Source organism: Manacus candei, unplaced genomic scaffold (assembly GCF_025592945.1).
Source record: "Manacus candei isolate 608988 ecotype Guabito, Panama unplaced genomic scaffold, ASM2559294v1 h1tg000115l, whole genome shotgun sequence".
Classification (NCBI taxonomy): domain Eukaryota; kingdom Metazoa; phylum Chordata; class Aves; order Passeriformes; family Pipridae; genus Manacus; species Manacus candei.
The window spans coordinates 795,145-812,866 of record NW_026138163.1 but is presented as its reverse complement, the minus strand read 5'-3'; the positions used below and the strand labels follow the sequence as shown (position 1 = coordinate 812,866).

The window sequence follows — 17,722 nt, the reverse complement described above, 5'->3', positions numbered from 1 at the left end:
GTGTGTTCTCAAAGGACACAGCTGCGTTACAGATGGTGTGTCTCCAGGCCTCCTGATTGGAGGCCAGAGTAGACCAGTGATGATGATCAATATGGCCAAGGCTGAGATGTTGTTTCAGGGAGTCCTTGTATCTTCTCTTTGGGGCTCCTCTCTTGCAACAGCCGGTGGCAAGTTCACCATAGAGCAAGATCTTAGGGAGGCGGTGGTTGGTCCTTCATCCTGGAGACGTGCCCTGCCCAGCACAGCTGTGTTCTCAGCAAGATGGTCTCAATGCTTGTGACTGCTGCTTGTTCTAGAACAGATGTGTTGGTCACATAATCTGACCAGTGGATGTTTAGGATTGTGCAGAGGCAGCGCTGATGGAAGCGTTCGAGGAGTCGCAGGTGGTGGCGGTAGATGACCCATGATTCGGAACCATACAAGAGAGCAGACAGCACTGTGGCTCTGTAAACACTGATCTTTGTACTTTTCTTCGAGTGTTTATTACACCATACTCTTTTGTGGAGTTTTCCAAAAGCTCTCTATGCCTTTGCTAACCTGTTGTCTATCTCCCCGTCAATCTTACCGTCTGTGGAGATGAGGCTCCCTAGGTAATTAAACTGTTGGACTGATTTGAGCTCTGATTGGCCAACGGTGATGTGGGGATGATGGGGGACTTCCTGAAGTGCAGGTTGATGGAGAACCTCTGTCTTCTTTAAGCTGACTTCCAGCCCAAAGAGCTCAGCAGCCTCTGCAAAGCAGGATGTTAAACGCTGCAGAGCTGCTTCTGTGTGAGCAACAAGGGCGGCGTCATCAGCATAAAGCAGCTCCTGGACAAGATGGTTTAAGGTCTTGGTGTGGGCCTTCAGTCGCCTTAGGTTGAAAAGGCTTCCATCAGTACAGTATCGAATGTAGATACCATCCTGATCATCGAGGTCTGCCATGGCCCTTTGGAGCATCCTGCTAAAAAAGGGTAGGAGCGAGAACGCAGCCTTGTTTCACACCATTCTTAATTAAAAAGGGCTCAGAAAGTGTGTTGCCATATCTGACTTGGTCATGCTGATCCTCATGGAGTGAGATGATCATTTTAAGGAACTTGGGGGGACAACCTAAATGTTCCAAAATCTGCCACAGACCTTTTCTGCTCACAGTATCAAAAGCCTTGGTGAGGTCGACAAAGGTTACATAGAGACCTTTGTTCTGTTCCCTACACTTCTCTTGCAGTTGTCTGAGAACAAACACCATGTCTGTGGTACTTCTGTTGGCTCTGAAACCACACTGACTTTCAGGTAGAATTCCTTCCGCTATTAGTGGGTATTAGTCTGTTCAAAAGTATTCTTGCCCGGATTTTGCCAGCAATGGAGAGCAGAGTAATACCTCAGTAGTTTGAGCAATCAGATTTAACTCCTTTCTTCTTATACAAAGTGATGATGACTGCATCAAGAAGGTCTGATGGTACTTCGCCGAGTTCCCAACAGCGCACCACGAACTCATGCAATTGTTTAGCATAATTCAACATTAAAAACAGCACCTTGGCACCAGCAGTAACTCACCACAGAGAGCTTGCACTGTTTGCATTCTCTGACCATTGTTTAGGTACTCTCAGAGCAGAGTATCCTGCCAGAAACAGCCCCTTGATTCCATGAGTTAGAAAAAACTCTCAGGGTTCCTTTTGTTCCATGGGGCCCTGCAGTGTCACAATGGCCCCTTGATTCCAGGATGTTCCAAAACATCCCAGGGTTCCCTTGGCTCCAAGAGGCTCCCCAGTGTCCCCCCGGCCCCTGGATTCCAGCAGGCCCTGCAGTGTCCCAATGGCCACTGGGTTCCAGGAGCCACAGCGGCTGCCGCCGGCGTCTGTGCCCGGAGCCGCCGCTCCCACGGGGCTGCCGCACTCACCGCCGGGGTTGCCACTCGCGCAGCCGCCGCTCTGCCCCGGCTGCACCGGGACCCGGCACCGCCTCGGGCCTGCGCTGCCGCCTCAGCGGCCACAGGGACACAGCCATGGGGGACCTTTACTCTGACACTGATGGACCTGGCTTTGTTCTGCTTGGGGCTGGGCTTTGGGAAAATTGCTGTTCATTTTCATGCTCCGCTGGAACAGCTCCCTGAATTCCAAAGGTTTCCTAATCCAGGGGAGGGGTTTCTATGGCATCGGAGGTGCCGCCCCTCGGGACACATTGTCAATGAACCATCCAGCTGACTGGGATGGGTGTAAGAGCTGGGGAACACAGGATAATCAGTCATCCCCTGAAAACCTTGGAACATTCCCTACCTGAATCATAACCCAAATGGAACAGTTTGGATGCAATTCCCAAATAGTTTGGAAACTCCAGTCATTCCTGACACCAGGATGGAAATTCAGCAGATAACTAAAGCCAGTCCCCTTGTGAGCCCACAACCAGCGGGGCTGATGGAGGCCCTAGCAGCTCCCCAGCACCTCCCTCTCAGTGGGACACCTCTGGCAGCCTCTCCCAGCTCGGGAACCCTCCAGTTTGCAACACTCCAAAGACCCTCCCTGATGCCCAGGACAATTCTGATCCCCCTCAACAAACACTTCTCCAGCTGTGACCCTTGTCTGTTGGCAAACACAAAGGGATTTGGGGGAGTGTTTCCCTGACAACAAAGAGAATTTGGGAGAGAGGGAGCTTTCCACAGCCAGCTTTTGATGTGTCCACACATCTCTGCCTGGGTGTGGGTGTGAATTGACAGTGGTGGGAATGTTGTTCTTGTGAATCTATAATTCAGTCACTGTTAAAATTGCACCAAATGCTATTGAATCACTTGATAATTGTTTGATTGGTCAATGATGAGTGATACTAATGTCTTTTCCCCCCTTGTCTTTGAATCCAAATCCTTTGCACACTGACCCTCTTACATCCCAAGGTTCTGTGTAAATCATTCCACTTCATCAAAAAATATATTTTTCATGACTTCCACTTTAAAATCTTCCTCCTTAGCTAAACTACAAAACAACTCCAATTAGCTGTAGAACTCTTGAAGACTTGAAGACAATTAAAGGAAGGAAATAATTTGTTTCTCAGTGTTTTAATGGGTCCCACAGTGTGTTTGGAGCTGCATCAGCTGTCAGTCCAAGATGGGCCATGTCAGAACTGGTGAGGTTGGGGGGTGAGGAGCAAGGTTGATCATACAGGGTCAGTGTGGATCTCCTGAGGAGGCACTCAGCATCAAGATCACTTGGAGAACACCTCTATCACCTCTCCTCTGAACTAAAAAATATCCATAATTGAATTAAAACAAAAAAATTACAAACTTCAAAGACTTGTTTTGAAATTGCCTTGAAGACAATTAAAGGAAGACAAAGAGATCCTGAGGGCTTTCTGCATTTTAATGAGCCCCACGGTGTGTTTGCAACCCAGCCCATGATCCTGAGGTACTGAGAGAAGATTGAAGCAGCTGCTGAAGAAGTCAGAAGCCAAACTGCAAGTGCCTTGAAGCATTGCTGGGCCCCAGTGAGGGCAGGCACTGCCAAAGCCTCCCCAGGGACTCCTTGGAGCAGCTCCTTGGAGGCCAGGAGTGCAGGCAGACAAAGGCTCTGGGCAGGCCCCTGCAATGCTGAGCAAAGCCTGCCTTGGTTTTGTGGAGCACAAAGGCCAAGGCCTGAGCCCCAGGCCCTGGCCCAGCAGATCCTGTCCCTCCCGGCTGGCTCAGGGCTGTTTGGGGGGCACTGGGATGGCAGGGGGAGGAACAACAAAGGCCCAAACCTGGGCAACCCCTGCCAGGCTCCTGAGGGAGGGGCGAGGCAGAACCCAAGTGCAGAACCTGCCAGGCAAGTTGCTTGTGGTGGCCTGAGTGGCAGAGGCAGCTGCCAGAGGCAAGGGGACAAAGGCCTGGGTGCCTTTGGGCCTTGCAGCCCTGCCAGAGCCCTTGGCCATCTCTCCTGCAGGTTGTCCTGCCCTGGCCCTGCTGCTGCTCTGGCCTTGCAGGCTGCACACACCCCTCCTGCTTTCCCACCCCCTCCCAGCAGCATTTCTAGACCCTCCCTGATGTCTCTGCACCAGCTCTGGCTGTTCCCTGGAACACAAAGCCATGGGCTGATCCTGACTCCCTCTGGGTGACCTCTTGCAGCACAAGGGTCCCCGCTGAGTGACAGTTCTTTTTCCTCACCTTCAGTCTGAACCTTCCATGCTACTCTTTGTGGAGATTTCATTCTATTTCCAATATGGATATGAGCTCCATCCTGTCAGATCTCCTCTAGACCCTCTCCAGTTCTTCCTCATTCCTCCAGAGTGGGGAACCTCACAGACAGACAGACCGGTCCAGATGTGGTGACCCCAGGGCTGAGTCCAAGGGGGTGACAACTCCCTTGTCTGGGTGCCCACACTCCCCCCAAGGCAGCCCCATGTGCAGTTGGCCTTAAATCAAGGGACCATTCTGATTCTTTGTAAGGTCACGGAATCAAGTGGCACCGTGACACTGCAGGGCCTCCTGGAACCAAAGGAATGCAGGGACACTGTGGAATCTCATGGAACCAAGGGACCATTGTGTCATGTGGGGTCTCTGGAACAAAAGGAACTCTGAGACATCTCAGACCTTCAGGGAACCAAGGGGCGACTGTGCCTCCCCAGAACTCCATGGAATCAAGCAGAGCCGCTGCCTCCCCCCCGCCGCCGCACGGACCGGAGTCGCCGGCTCTGCCCCGCTTGGACACCTCTGGAGTCAGCGTGTTCTTGGGCAGCACAACTGATCTCAGACCAGAGAGTTTCCCAGACTTTGCTTTGCCCCCTCTTTCCCCTGGTTTTGTTTTTTGTTCTTTGTTCATTCAGGGGGAAAAAGGGGAAGGGAGGCACGTGTAATCCCTGTTTTTATCTGTTTACAAAAGGGACTTGGGGCAGGGGGAGAGAGAGGAGGCAGTTTCTCTCTCTGCTATTGCTTAGAACTGTTCTGTTGGTATTGCTGGTTTTGCTGCTATATTTCTTGTCAGTAAACTCTTATTTTTTTTTACTTATACCTCCTTGTATTTTGTCTCCCTGTAGTGGTGGGGAATAAAAGGGGACTGAGTTCATTTGATTGGAGTTCCTGCCCCAATATGTGTCTTTAAACCAGGACAGGTTGCTTAAGGGCTCCCTGAAATTTGGCATCATCCACAAAGGACTTGAAAATCCGTTTTGTCCCATTGTACAGAGAGATAATAAAGATGTTCTATAGTGGTGTTCATGGGCTGGTCACTGAGGTATTTCATCAGGAAGTTGCTGCCAAGAGGACTTGGTAACATGGATTTTGACACTCTTCATTCAGCCAACTTCCCACCCACCCACCACATCTTCCACTTCTTCAGTCCAGCTCTCACCAGTCTGTCCATAAGGAGACCACAGGACACCATGTCAAGGGCCTTGATAAAGTCTGGGCACACAACATCCTCTTCTGTTCCCTCCCACAGGGGTTCTGCAATCCCTGCCTTGTCCTTACCCATGCCTGGGAATGGCTGCAGGAGGACTTGCCCTATCCCCTTCCCTGCTGAGCCTGAGCAGCCTGGAAGTCTCCCAACCCTCCTTGCTGCCCTGTTTGCAGACTGGTTCCATGTCTGCCTTTGCCAAGGCCCCAGGAAGCTCTGGGATGGCTCTGGCCTTTCCAAGGGTTTGGGAGAGGTCTCCCAGTGACACTGCCCAGCCTTCTCAATATCCCTGACACCAAAACCTTTTCCATAGCCCACACTTCCAGAGGAGTGCCCAGGACACAACACAGGTTGTCCTGGTGGTTCTGGAGAATGAGAAGGGATTTCTTCCTCGAGGCCAACCCCTCCAATTGGATTTGAGTGCAGCTGAAAGGTTTCCTCAGCATTTTCCCCAATGCCTCCCTGCCCTGAAGGTTTCTGGCCATCAGGCTGGAGCTGAGGGGGTTGGGCAGGTGCCTGAGGAGGGGGTAGAACAAGGGCTGTGTCCAACTGTGCCAGGAGGGCTGTGCTGGGCAAGGATGAGGAGGCTGCAGAAAACAGTGGCACTGGGGAGGGGAGAGGAGCAGCTGGAGAGACCTTGTGCCTGCCCACGCTGGGCAGGAGCTGCCCCAGGATGGCAGCTCTGAAGCACTCAAAGGGTGTCCCTGTGAACAGGAGGGGAAGACTGGATCTAAAATTGAAACCTGGAAAGCAGAGAGCAGGAGTGTCATGGTGACTTTGCAGGAGAGTTCCAGCCCTGGAGCAAGGTCACAGAAGCAGTGACCCAGTCCATGCACTGCCCTCAGAAGATCCCACAGCATCTTGGACATGCTGTAAGGGAGCCCAGCTCTACTTCACAAGTTCCCAGGGCCTGTCCCTGCCTGTGCTCCAAGGGCTTCCACCCCCCAGGACTGTGCTCAGAGAGCACTCAGGCCTTACAGCGAGAAAGGGGTTCAGGAGGACAGTGTGGAAGTGGCAAGAGAGCAGCTCTGCAAAGACCAAGCCCTGCTGCTCCCTGGCAGTGCTGCTGGGCTGGGATTATTGTCCCCTTCCTGTTTGCAAATACACCCTGTCCTGCAGTGTGCTGTCCTTTAGGAACAGCTAAGAAGTAGGGTCTTGGACAAAGAAGGCACTGCAGGGTCCTTTATTTTGTTGAAATACTTAAAGAGAATAGTTCATCATTTTTACATGTCTGGGTCAAATTCAATGTGTAGACACTAAATTAGAAGACAGATGCATAATAATATTTAATTGCAGAGAAAATTATTACAAGGAAAACCCCATGACCTCCTCGAAAAACCTGAGCAGGAAGGTTGGTCCATGAAGGAGTCCCATTCTGAATGCTACACACCAGAAAACAGGCACTTTATTGCTCTTGAAAAGCATCCAGTCATCATTTTTCTCAGGGCATCTTTGAGCTCCTGGTTCCTCAGGCTGTAAATGAGGGGGTTCAGTGCTGGAGGCACCACTGAGTACAGAACTGATAGTGCCAGATCCAGGGATGGGGAGGAGATGGAGGGGGGCTTCAGGTAGGCAAATATGGCAGTGCTGATGAACAGGGAGACCACGATCAGGTGAGGGAGGCACGTGGAAAAGGCTTTGTGCTGTCCCTGCTCAGAGGGGATCCTCAGCACAGCCTTGAAGATCTGCACATAGGAGAAAACAATGAAAATGAAACAACCAAACACTAAACAGACACCAACCACAATGAGCCCAATTTCCCTGAGGTAGCCTGAGTGTGAGCAAGAGAGCTTGAGGATGTGTGGGAGTTCACAGAAGAACTGGCCCAGGGCATTGCCCTGGCACAGGGGCAGGGAAAATGTATTGGCTGTGTGCAGCAGAGAATAGAGAAAGCCAGTGGCCCAGGCAGCTGCTGCCATGTGGGCACAAGCTCTGCTGCCCAGGAGGGTCCCGTAGTGCAGGGGTTTGCAGATGGCAACGTAGCGGTCGTAGCACATGATGGTGAGGAGGGAAAATTCTGCTGACATGAAGAACAGAAAGAAAAAGGCCTGTGCAGCACATCCTGTGTAGGAGATGGTTGTGGTGTCCCAGAGGGAATTGTGCATGGCTTTGGGGACAGTGGTGCAGATGCAGCCCGGGTCTGTGAGGGACAGGTTGAGCAGGAAGAAGCCCATGGGGGTGTGCAGGTGGTGGTCACAGGCTATGGCACTGAGGATGAGGCCGTTGGCCAGGAGGGCAGCCAGGGAGATGGCCAGGAAGAGCCAGAAGTGCAGGAGCTGCAGCTCCCTCCTGTCTGCAAATGCCAGGAGGAGGAACTGGGTGAGGGAGCTGCTGTTGGACATCCGCTGCCTCTAAACATGGGGCACTGTTCAAATAGAAATAACAGTGAATATTCTGAGAAAAATCAAAGCTGCTTTCCCACATCCCTCTCACTGCTCCACTGGTTTTCCTCTTCCAGGAGCCTCTCCTTCAGCTCCATGGCTGGAGCCCTGCTTCAGGCTCACTACATCTTCCATGAGGAGCAGACCCTCTGCCATTCCCATTTTCGTCTGAAAACCCACCAGACACTGTTGAGAGCAGAGGGATCCATCCCAGACCCCTCAGTGTCTCAACCTATCTCAAGGGCTCAGCACCCCACTTGGAGCCAAGGACACCTGTGGCTCATCTCCCCAACCCAACAGCATCTCCTGGCACAGGCACAGCATCTCTGCCCCTCTCCACTGGGGCTTTCAGAGAACACAGCTGTGCTGGGAGGATGATTTGCATTCTCCAGGGCAGCTCCCAGCTTGGAAGGACACCTCAGGAAAGAGCCAAGTGTCCTAATGACGGGGTCTGATTGAGGGGAAAAGAGCTCCTTAACCAGACCCCCAGACTTCACTGCCCACACCCCACAGGGCAGAGGACAAGTGGAATGTCTCATTCCCAGGGACACTCCTGCCATATGGGAATCCCAGGATCAGTGTTGGACTGTGTAGCTTGAACTCCCCTCCCCAGTGAGCCTGACTGAGAGAAGGAGGGAACAACCTCAGGACCAGGGGCAAACTGAGAACCAAGGAAATGCACAGGGAGGGTCCAGCTGGGAGAGGCCAGGGCAGAGCCCACTGGGCACTCAGGGCAGCGTCACCCTGAGCCAGCTGTGCCACCTCCCAGACACCAACAGTGCCAGCAAGTTGTTCTCAACTCTGGGCAGTTTCTCAGAGTTCTCTCTGCAACTCAAACCACCAGGCATGTGTCTTGAGAGCTTGAGAGAAATCCCTCCTTGGACCTTCCCCTAGAAGTAACCCCTGGAAAATATCCTGGGGTGCTCTGGTTCTGTGAGTAGCCCTGACCCATGAAACTCTCACTTGATAGTAGAAGAAACCTGCCCTGCCCTGCCAGGCTTTGCTCTTTCCACCCCCAGCCTCTGCCCAGCCCTGAGGGAGCTCCCCAGCCCGGCTGAGAGCTGCCCCTGGCAGTGGCAGAGCTCCTGCCCTGGCACAGCCCTGGGCTGCAGGACCCTGCTCTGCAGGACAGCTTGGGGCAGCCTGGGTGGCACAGCCCGGCTTCACAACCCCTCATCCATCCCTGGGAGAAGGGAACCCTGCTGGGATGTGCCTGGGATGGTGCAGCAGGGAGTGGGATGTGCCAGCATTAGGAGATCTTTGCACCAACTGCAGACACATTGCCCTTCATGCTGACTCACCGTGTGGGAGCCTGGAAAGATTCCTCCTCCAGTGGATCTTCCTCTCGACTTCCCTCCCAGCCCAGGCTGTGTGTAACCTCTCTCTGCCTTGCTTTTGTGCCCTGGGTGCTGCAGGCAGTGCCCTCAGCCCTGCTGGGCTGTGCAGAGGAGCTGCTCACCAGCAGAGCTGTCTCTTTGAAGCTCTTCTTGCTTGCCAGGAGCTCCCTGTGTGCCAGGAGCCCAGCCCAGCTCAGCAGCACAGCAACAGCCCCAGGCATTTCATGACCCTCGGGGGGTTTGGTGTTGTTTACATGAGACTCAGTCCCTGAGAGTCAGTTCAAACAACTTCTCAAGAAGTCAAAGTGAGATTGAAACACTGAAGTTTCTTGTAGTGCTAATGAGTCTCACTGAGGGACACAACTGAGAACTTGTCCCCAGGTTCCAGTTAGAGCAGAAAACTGCAGACAGTGATGACAAGGATGGACAAGCAAGGCAAAGGTGGCTCTGATGCTGCGAAAACCTGGATGTGTTTCATTAATCCAAAGGGGCAAGCCCCGACCCCCAGCCCCTGGGAAGGCAGATCCTGTCCCTGCCTCATTCCTCAGGGCTCTTCCTGGGGCACTGGGATGTGGGATGTGCAATGCCAAGGGCAGGACCAGGCTGCTGAGCAGGGACAAGGAGGCCATGAGGCCCCAGGGCTGCAAGGGGCACTCCCCTCCTCCTGGCATCAGGGGCACAGACAGCAGCCATGGCCAAAGACCTGCAGAAGGTGGCTGTGTCAGGGCCTTTCAGCTTCTCCCCATCCCTGTCTCCTCTCCAGCCCAGGCTGTCCTACGGTGTCCATGCCCTGCCCCTTTCCCTGCAGGCTGTCGTCATCCCCCCGGCTGCCCCACCTGGCTGGCACCTTCCTGCACTGACATCTCTGCGTCCTCCCTGGCTCTTCCTGCACACACAAAGCCTTGGGCTCATCCAGACTCCTTCTTTGTGACATATTGCACCACAACACTGACCTCAGAGGGAAAGTTCTGACTTCTTGTCACCAGTCTAGGCCCCCCCAGCTGCCCTTGGTGGCACTAGTTCTTTCTTAGGCTGTTTTCTGAGAGGAAGAAAAGCTCCACCAGCTCTGACACCTCCCTTCTAGACCTCTCAGGCTACTCCTCTACTGTCCTCAATCTTCACACCCCTGACCCCTGAGTAGTAGCCCCCAGGACAGAATTGCACTGTGCAGACTGTGGGAAAGAGCAGACAGCCCCAACAGGAAGCCAGGGCTGGTAAGGCAGGTCTGGGGAACCCATCCAGACAAAGATTCCCACCTGCAGACTGGAAGCACACCGGGCAAAACTCCCACCGTGGCAAGGTGTGGGAAAGGAAGCAAGTCCTTGGAGATGTGCCAGCCCAAGCTGTGGGAACAGCATCTACCCCCCTGAATACCTGGGGTTTGGGCTGTATAAAAGTGATAGCCCAGAAGCACAACTTGGGGACCCTCCACCGAGCAGAGCAGGGTGAAGAAGGACAGGTGGGAGCCTCAGGGATCTCCATGGTGTGATACATTTACTTCATCTCTGTCTCTCTCTCACTGGCTTCCCACCACCCCCTTCTTCTCTCTCTCTTTTTATTTCTTTCTTTCTCTCTCTCTCCTATTTACTGTTAAATCAAAGCTGGACTGCTGCCTTTGGCACATGGTCTCCTTTGCAGCTCAATTTGGGCAGAGGTGTCTCTTCATAATGGGAACCTGAGAGTATCCATGAGGTTTTACAGTGTGGGAATGGCCACTGGATTCCATGAGGTTCCGCAGAGTCACAGGGTCCATTTGGCTTCGTAAGGCTCTGTAGGGTGATAATGGACCCTTGATTCCATGGGTTTGCAAAATGTCTCAGGACTCCTTTGGTTCTAGGAGGCCACACATAAAACAGTGGCCCCTTGGTTCCATGAGATAATACAGTGTCCCAGGAATTCTTTGGTTCCATGAGGCCCTGCACTGTCACAGTGGCCTTTGAGTCCCCGAGGTTCCTCAGTGTCACAATGACCCCTGATTCTATGAGGTCCCGAAATGTCTCAGGGGTTCCTTTACTTCCATGAGGCCCTTCATGGCACAATGAACCCTTGGTTCCATGAGGTTCCACAGTGTCCCAGGATTCCTCTGATTTCATGAAACCTTGGATTTTCACAATGACCCCTTGGTTCCAGGAGGTTCCACAGTGTCCTTGCTGGAACACACAGGGCTGTAATGTTGTCACCCCTGCAGAGCTGCCTCCAGCTCTGGGCTCCAGCACAGGAAGGACATGGACCTGTTGGAGAAAGACCAGAGGGGACCACAAAAGGGATCAGAGGGATGGAGCAGCTCTGCTGTGAGGAAAGGTTGAGAGAATTGGGATTGTTCAGGCTGGAGAAGAGAAGGCTTTGGGGTGACCTAATTGTGGCCTTCCAGTGCCTGAAAGGAGCCAACAAGAAAGATGGAGAGAGACTTTGGAGAAGGGCCTGGAGTGACACGGCAAGGGGAATGGCTTCACACTGAGAAAGGGAAGGGTTAGATGGGATATTAGGAAGAATTTCTGGACTGTGATGGTAGTGAGATCCTGGCACAGGTTGCTCAGAGAAGTTCTGGCTGCCCCATCTCTGGAAGTGTTCACGGCCAGGTTGGATAGGGCTCAGAGCTCTGAGTGTAGTGGAAGGTGTCCCTGCCCATGGCAGGGGGTTGGACTGAGATGCTCTTTAAGGTCCCTTCCAACCCAAACCATTCCATGATTCTGTGACTGGTGGGGGATGTGGTGGTCGGAGCCAACGGGCACAGAGACCCCAAAATGATGGGATTTTCCTTTCTGAATGAAGGAAGGAGGGGGCAGCAGAACTGAAACCTTGGACTGCTGGTGGTCTGACTTCAGCTCTGCAGAGGAATCTGGACAGGTTGGATCAAGAAGGCCAAGTGTCAGGGCCTGCCCTTGGGTCCCAACAACCCCCTGGAACGCTCCAGGCTGGGGGCCGAGGGGCTGGAGAGCTGCTCAGTAGGAAGGGACTTGGGGGTGGGTGGGGGGACTCTCTGCAACGACCTGAAAGGAGGTTTTAGTGGGGTGGGGCTTGGTCTCTTCTGCTAAGCCTTTAGTGACAGGAAGAGAGGAAACGGCCTTAAATGCTTTGGGCAAGGTTCATATTAGATATTCAAAAACCCTTTTTCCACTGAGAGAGTGCTCAGGCATTGGAACAAGTAGCCCAGGGAGGTGGTGGAGTCTCTCGAAACATTCAGGTGGCATCTGGATGTAGCACTTTGGGATGGGGTTTAGGGGTGATTCTGGTGGTGCTGAGTTGACAGTTGGACTAGAAGATCTGGAAGGTCTCTTCCAACCTTGATGATTCTGTGATTCTCTGACCTGTCATCCCTGTTTGCAGGTTTGTGCTCTAACAAGACCCTGTGGGTGTTTTCTCTGTTGGGTCCACAGAGATTGTGTTGTGTGAGCTTTTTTCCTCTACGATCAAAACAAAGAATAATTAATGCTGAATCCAGCAGGTGGCTTTCAAGTACTAACTTGGTCCAGTTTGTCCAACTGTGTCCAAACAGGTGAGGAAAATCTGGAACTTTAGAAGGGTTAGTTTTTTACCTCATTAGCAGGATATCCAGGGGTGCACCAAGTGCCTTCCAGTGAGGAGCACAAGAGACCAGTAGACAGTGACAATCTTGTTCTAATGTTAATGTCACTGGAGCACAGAGTGAGATCACATCTGAGTTATGTTTCTTTAATCAGTGATTGGGAATAAAGAGAAAAAGCCATCTGCTGGATTTAGCAATAATTACTCCTTGTTTTGATCTGAGGGAAAAAGGCTCACACAACACAATCTCTGAATGCTCCTTTGAACTTACCCACAGTGTGTTCACAAACACACAGAGCAAGGCTTTTAGATTTTGCTGCTCCCCTCAGTTCCAGCATAGAAAGAAATGTCTCTGTGCAATAACAGCAATTGCCTTACCATGTTACTGAACTACATTCAGTTTATCTGGTCTCAAACAAATACTCCATATTTTCTCCTTGTTTTATTTTCAAAGGCATGGGTCTGGGTATTTAGGTGACTGCCTTCACTGGTACAGAATAGAAACCGTTCACATGGCTATAAATGAATATTATTCTCTTGACAAAACACCTTTCCCAAAGCCTCTGACAAAAAGAAAGGGAAAAAGAATCAAGAAAGAAAAAGGGAGCCACAGGTACATTGCTTGTCACTCACCAAAATGGGTCTCCTCCCTAAAGATAATTCAGGCACACCCTTCAATCTGGATCTCTCACTATGATCCCAAGCTCTTTTTTAGTGGAAGTTTCTGTAGGGAAGCTGAAGTGCATTCCTGTCTCAGACAGCCAAGGATAAGATGACTGAGGGAATTCAGTTGCTCTCTTTAATAATACAGGATTATTTCCCTTTCATTTGGTGAAGTTAATAATATGACTGGTGGAATGTCAGTAACAATTAAATAATAAACTAGTGCAGCACCAAAGGGAAAACTTACTTTAGTTATGGAGTACTGCCAGCATAAATCTTGAAAATCTTATATATAATATAAGTATTTATATATATAATATATATAAAAAATATATTTAATATAATCTTATATTTACACTGATAAAATACCACATGTACTTCATGGGATACTGCAAGCTTTTTACAATCCTTGTGGCATGTCTTTACAGAGCAAGAGTGAACATTTTGAGATTATACCTTAATAAATGAGTTGCAGTTCTATTGTTTCTCGAATGTTAAGTACCACATCCTAAACACAGGAACACGTTCAAGGTCCATGTCCTATTTTAGACCTTTTCAGCAGCTGTGATATTGTGATAATCACACTTAAAATATTCCTCTAGAAAGAGTAAATTAGCCCTTTTCACTAGAAGTATTCTTATGATCAAAAACAAATCTGAAAGAGAACAAATTCAGATTTCTTTTTTTTGTTTGTTGGTTGTTTTTTTTTCAGCAACGCAATAAATTGCTGTCCCTAACTGGGATGGCTTTTCTACCCAAGAATTAAAAAGAAAACCCCAAAGTTCACTATATTCTGCACTTATATTACCTTTGGGTTTTTTTGGAGGCCTCCTCTATGTAAAAATACCTTCCTTAAAATGTGTTCATGCTTTCTGTAAGAACCAAACCATTCCAGCTGACATACCATTCTATCACCAATACTGCAGGGAAATGTAATATCCCACTAAAGCAGAAGGGAAAGAAGACAACTGAGCATCAGCAGCTCTTCCTAAGCAAGATCAGGGGTTTAGCTCCATCTAACTGAGGGATGAGATGTGTCCCTCAGTGGGTCTCTTCCCACTCCCCCACCAGCCCTTCTACCCGACTGCAAGCTCAAAGTTCTAAAAAGAGAAGAGGAAGCTGGAGCGTCAATATTTCCCCAGTGCAAACCCCAATAATCTTTGCTGGGAGCTGACAGGAATTGCTGTTCCACTGCCCTGGGATATCCTGGCTTGAGGTGAGAGCGCAGCCCTGCCCAGAACCCCCAACCCCTCTGAGAGCTTTTGTAGGGTCTGTTTGTCCATGTCCCTGTGGCAGAGGCTGCCCCGACACCTGCCCTGGAGCTGGCCCAGCTGCTGGACCAAACAAGGCATTGTCCAGCCTGCCTTCCACCAGCCCCGACCGCCCCAGCCCATCTTCCATCGCTCTGCTTCCTTTTCCTGCCCCTGCTCCCCCTCCGCTCCCTTCCCTCGGGCATTTTTATTAGGAATGTTCTTGCTGTTCTCACTGTCCCAGCATGAGCTGATCCCCAGGGGAGCCTGTGGAATGTAACCCCTCAAGCACTAAATTCCTTCCCCTGTGCCAAAGACACGGGTTTGTTGTTGCTGCCCCTCCTGCCGAGCACCAGCTCCATCTCCTGCTCCTGCCCAGCGGCTTTGCAGAAATCCAGGGCTGGGTGTGGATTGAAGGCTGTGGCGAGGGACAGGATAAAGTTGCTTGGCTTCCACCCTTGGTGTCTCAGTGTTTGTGATCTTGGGAATCCTCACAAACCTGGAACAATGGCAGATTATCTGTTGTGGCAGGATATGTACCTGGAGATTGTTTTGATCTGAGTATAAATCTTCCTTGAAAGTACAACTGATAGAAAACAATGTAAAAAAAAAGGGAAATGGAAATAATAAGAAAAAAACATAGTAAAAAAAAAGGAGAGAAAAAAGAGAAAAAAGAGATAAAAAAAAGAGAAAAAAAAGGAAAGAAAAAAAGGAAAAAATGAGAAAAAAAGAAAGAAAAAAAGAGAAAAAAATAAAAAAGAGAGAGAAAAAAGGGGAAGAAAAGAAAAAAGAAAGAAAAAAGAAAGAAAAAAAGAGAAAATAAAAGAAGACAGAAAAACTAAAAACCAAAACGCCCGATCCTCCCCCGCCGCAAAGACTACAACTCCCACAATGCCCCGCGCAGGCGGGGGGCGGGCAGGGGCCGTGGCCGCGCGCTGATTGGCTGCGGGGCGGGTCTGTAAAGGCGGAGGGCGCGCGGAGCGAGCGCCATTTTGGCCTCGTGGTCGGGAGTGAGGAGGACTCGCCTGCGGCCGCTGCACTTCGCTGGGTGAGTTGGCGGGGGGGCGGCGAGAGCGGGGTCTGGGGATCCCCTCGGGGGCTGCGGGGAGCGCGGGTGTGGGTGGAAAGGCTGGAGGCCTCGGGGGGGTTTAGCGGGGGAGTTCGGGGGTTCCCGGGGACGTTTTGAGGGGTCCCTGAAAGGACTCAGGGGGGAGGTTGAAGGTCCCTGAAGAGTGCTGGAGAGCTCTGATGGGAGTTTTGTTTTCTGAGAAGATTTGGGGTGTCCCAGGTGGGCTTTGGGGCTCTCTGGGGAGGTTTGGGGTTCCTGGGAGGCTTTGCGGGGACCTTGAGGCAGTTTTGGGGTCTCTGGGGGGTTTAAGGTGTCCCAGACGGTTTGGAGGGCCCGTGGGGGGGATTAGGGGTCCCTGAATGGGCTTGAGGGGTCTCAGGTGGGTTTTGCTGGTCACTGAGAGGGTTTGGGGGGTGCTGGAGAGGGATGAGATCTCTGAGGGGATTTGAAGGGACCTGGAGAATGTTTTGATGGGTCGAAGGGGGATTTCAGAGGTTTTGAAAGGATTTTACAGGGTCCCCTAAAGCCCAGCAATGGAGTTCAAGGGGTCCCCCAGCCCCCAGGGGAGGGGTCCTAGGGATGCCCCCCAAAATCCAGAGGGGGAGATGTACCACATCCGGGTAAGGGGATCCCAGTGCCCCCAGTATATCCCAGTGACCTCCCAGTTACCCTCAGTATGGCCCAGTAACCCCCTCAGTGACCACCCAGTGTATCCCAGTGACCTCCCACTGCCCCCCAGTATGGCCCAGTGATCCTGCAGTGAGCACCCAGTAACCCCCAGTATGGCCCAGTAACCTGTCAGTGTCCCCCCATGTGTCCTGGTATCCCCCAGTAACTCCCCAGTGCCCCCCAGTGTGCCCCAGTTCCCCCCCAGTCCCTCCCAGTGCCCTCTCAGAGGGCCCCTGAAAGCCTGGTGAGGGGGGGCACGGAGAAGGGGAAGCCTGGACAGTGGGGACCCCTGGGATCCCCTAGGACAACAAAGTGGAGAACCTGGAGAGGGGGAATTTCTGGGAATGCGGCATCCCAAAGGCAAGAATCAGAGGAGAAGGGAGCCTTGGGACCCCCAACACTCCCAGCATCTCTAGGTAGAACCCCCAGCATCCCAGACAGGGGAGACTCTCTGAACCCTAGAGGGGGGAAACCAGAGAAGGGGAAATCTTAGGAGAATTTTTTTTGGCTAATCTTCATATTTTAGAGTATTTTTTAGGTGAATCTCAACTTTTTTCATTTTGGGGGGGCAGGAGTCTTCTCACTCTTTCTTATAGGCTTTTGCCTGAATCTTGATGATTTGGGGTTTTCTGGGCTGAGTCTCGGTGGTTTGGAGGTTTTTATGGTCACAGGATGCCCGGTGAGTTCTAGAGATGGACTTGGGCAGGAGGAACCCCCAAGCCAACACGCTCAGCCCTTGTTTTCCCCCCATCAGGATTTGTCCTTCCCAAAGCTTGGGCGGATGGAGGAGGAGGCTGCGAGGAAGAGGAAGATGCCTTGGGCCCCCCAGGCAGGTGAGGAGGAAGTCAGTGTCCCTTTGGGCGGGTGTTGTGCTGGCTCTGTCAGCCCAGCATGGCCCCGGCTGCAGGACAACCCCGCTGGCGCCGCCGTCCTGCCGGGGCCGGAGTTGGGGGGATGTCCTTGGCCTTCCCTGTGGGCCGGAGGCAAATCCCCTGCCTGTCCTTCTTGCTTCCTGCCCCAGGCCCCGAGCTGAGGAGGGAGAGCCCGGAGGACAAATCCCCCCGTGAGACCCTGGTGGGAGAGGCCGTTTTGAAGGGCTCCCCGGCGCAGGAAGGCAGCGGGGAGGAAAAGGGCCGGAGATCCCCCCGCAGGAGGGGCTCCAAAGCCAGCCCAGGGTGCTCTGAGGAGGAAAGAGCCAGCCTGCGCCGGGAAGGTGGCCGGAGCTTGGGGGGGAGCTCTGAGCTGGTGGTCCCTGAGCAGCCTCCCAGCAGGGAGAAGCCCTTCAGGTGCTTGGAATGTGGGAAGAGGTTCAGGAAGAGCACAGACCTACTCAGACACCAGCACATCCACACTGGGGAACAGCCTTACACGTGTGGGGAGTGTCTCAAGAGCTTCAACAGGAACTCCCACCTGATCCAACACCGTCGCATCCACACTGGGGAACGGCCGTACAATTGTGGGGAATGTGGGAAGAGCTTCAGGAGCAGCTCCAACCT

General features: G+C 52.1%; 1 protein-coding gene across 1 annotated transcript; it reads right to left on the bottom strand.

Annotated features, from left to right (window-relative positions):
* Positions 1-6,771: 6,771 nt before the first annotated feature.
* Positions 6,772-7,335, bottom strand: LOC127461914 (olfactory receptor 14J1-like; the record flags this gene model as incomplete). Its single annotated transcript, XM_051770120.1, has 1 exon — positions 6,772-7,335. A coding segment is annotated over one exon (564 nt), but the record flags the coding sequence as incomplete, so codon positions are not given.
* Positions 7,336-17,722: the final 10,387 nt, after the last annotated feature.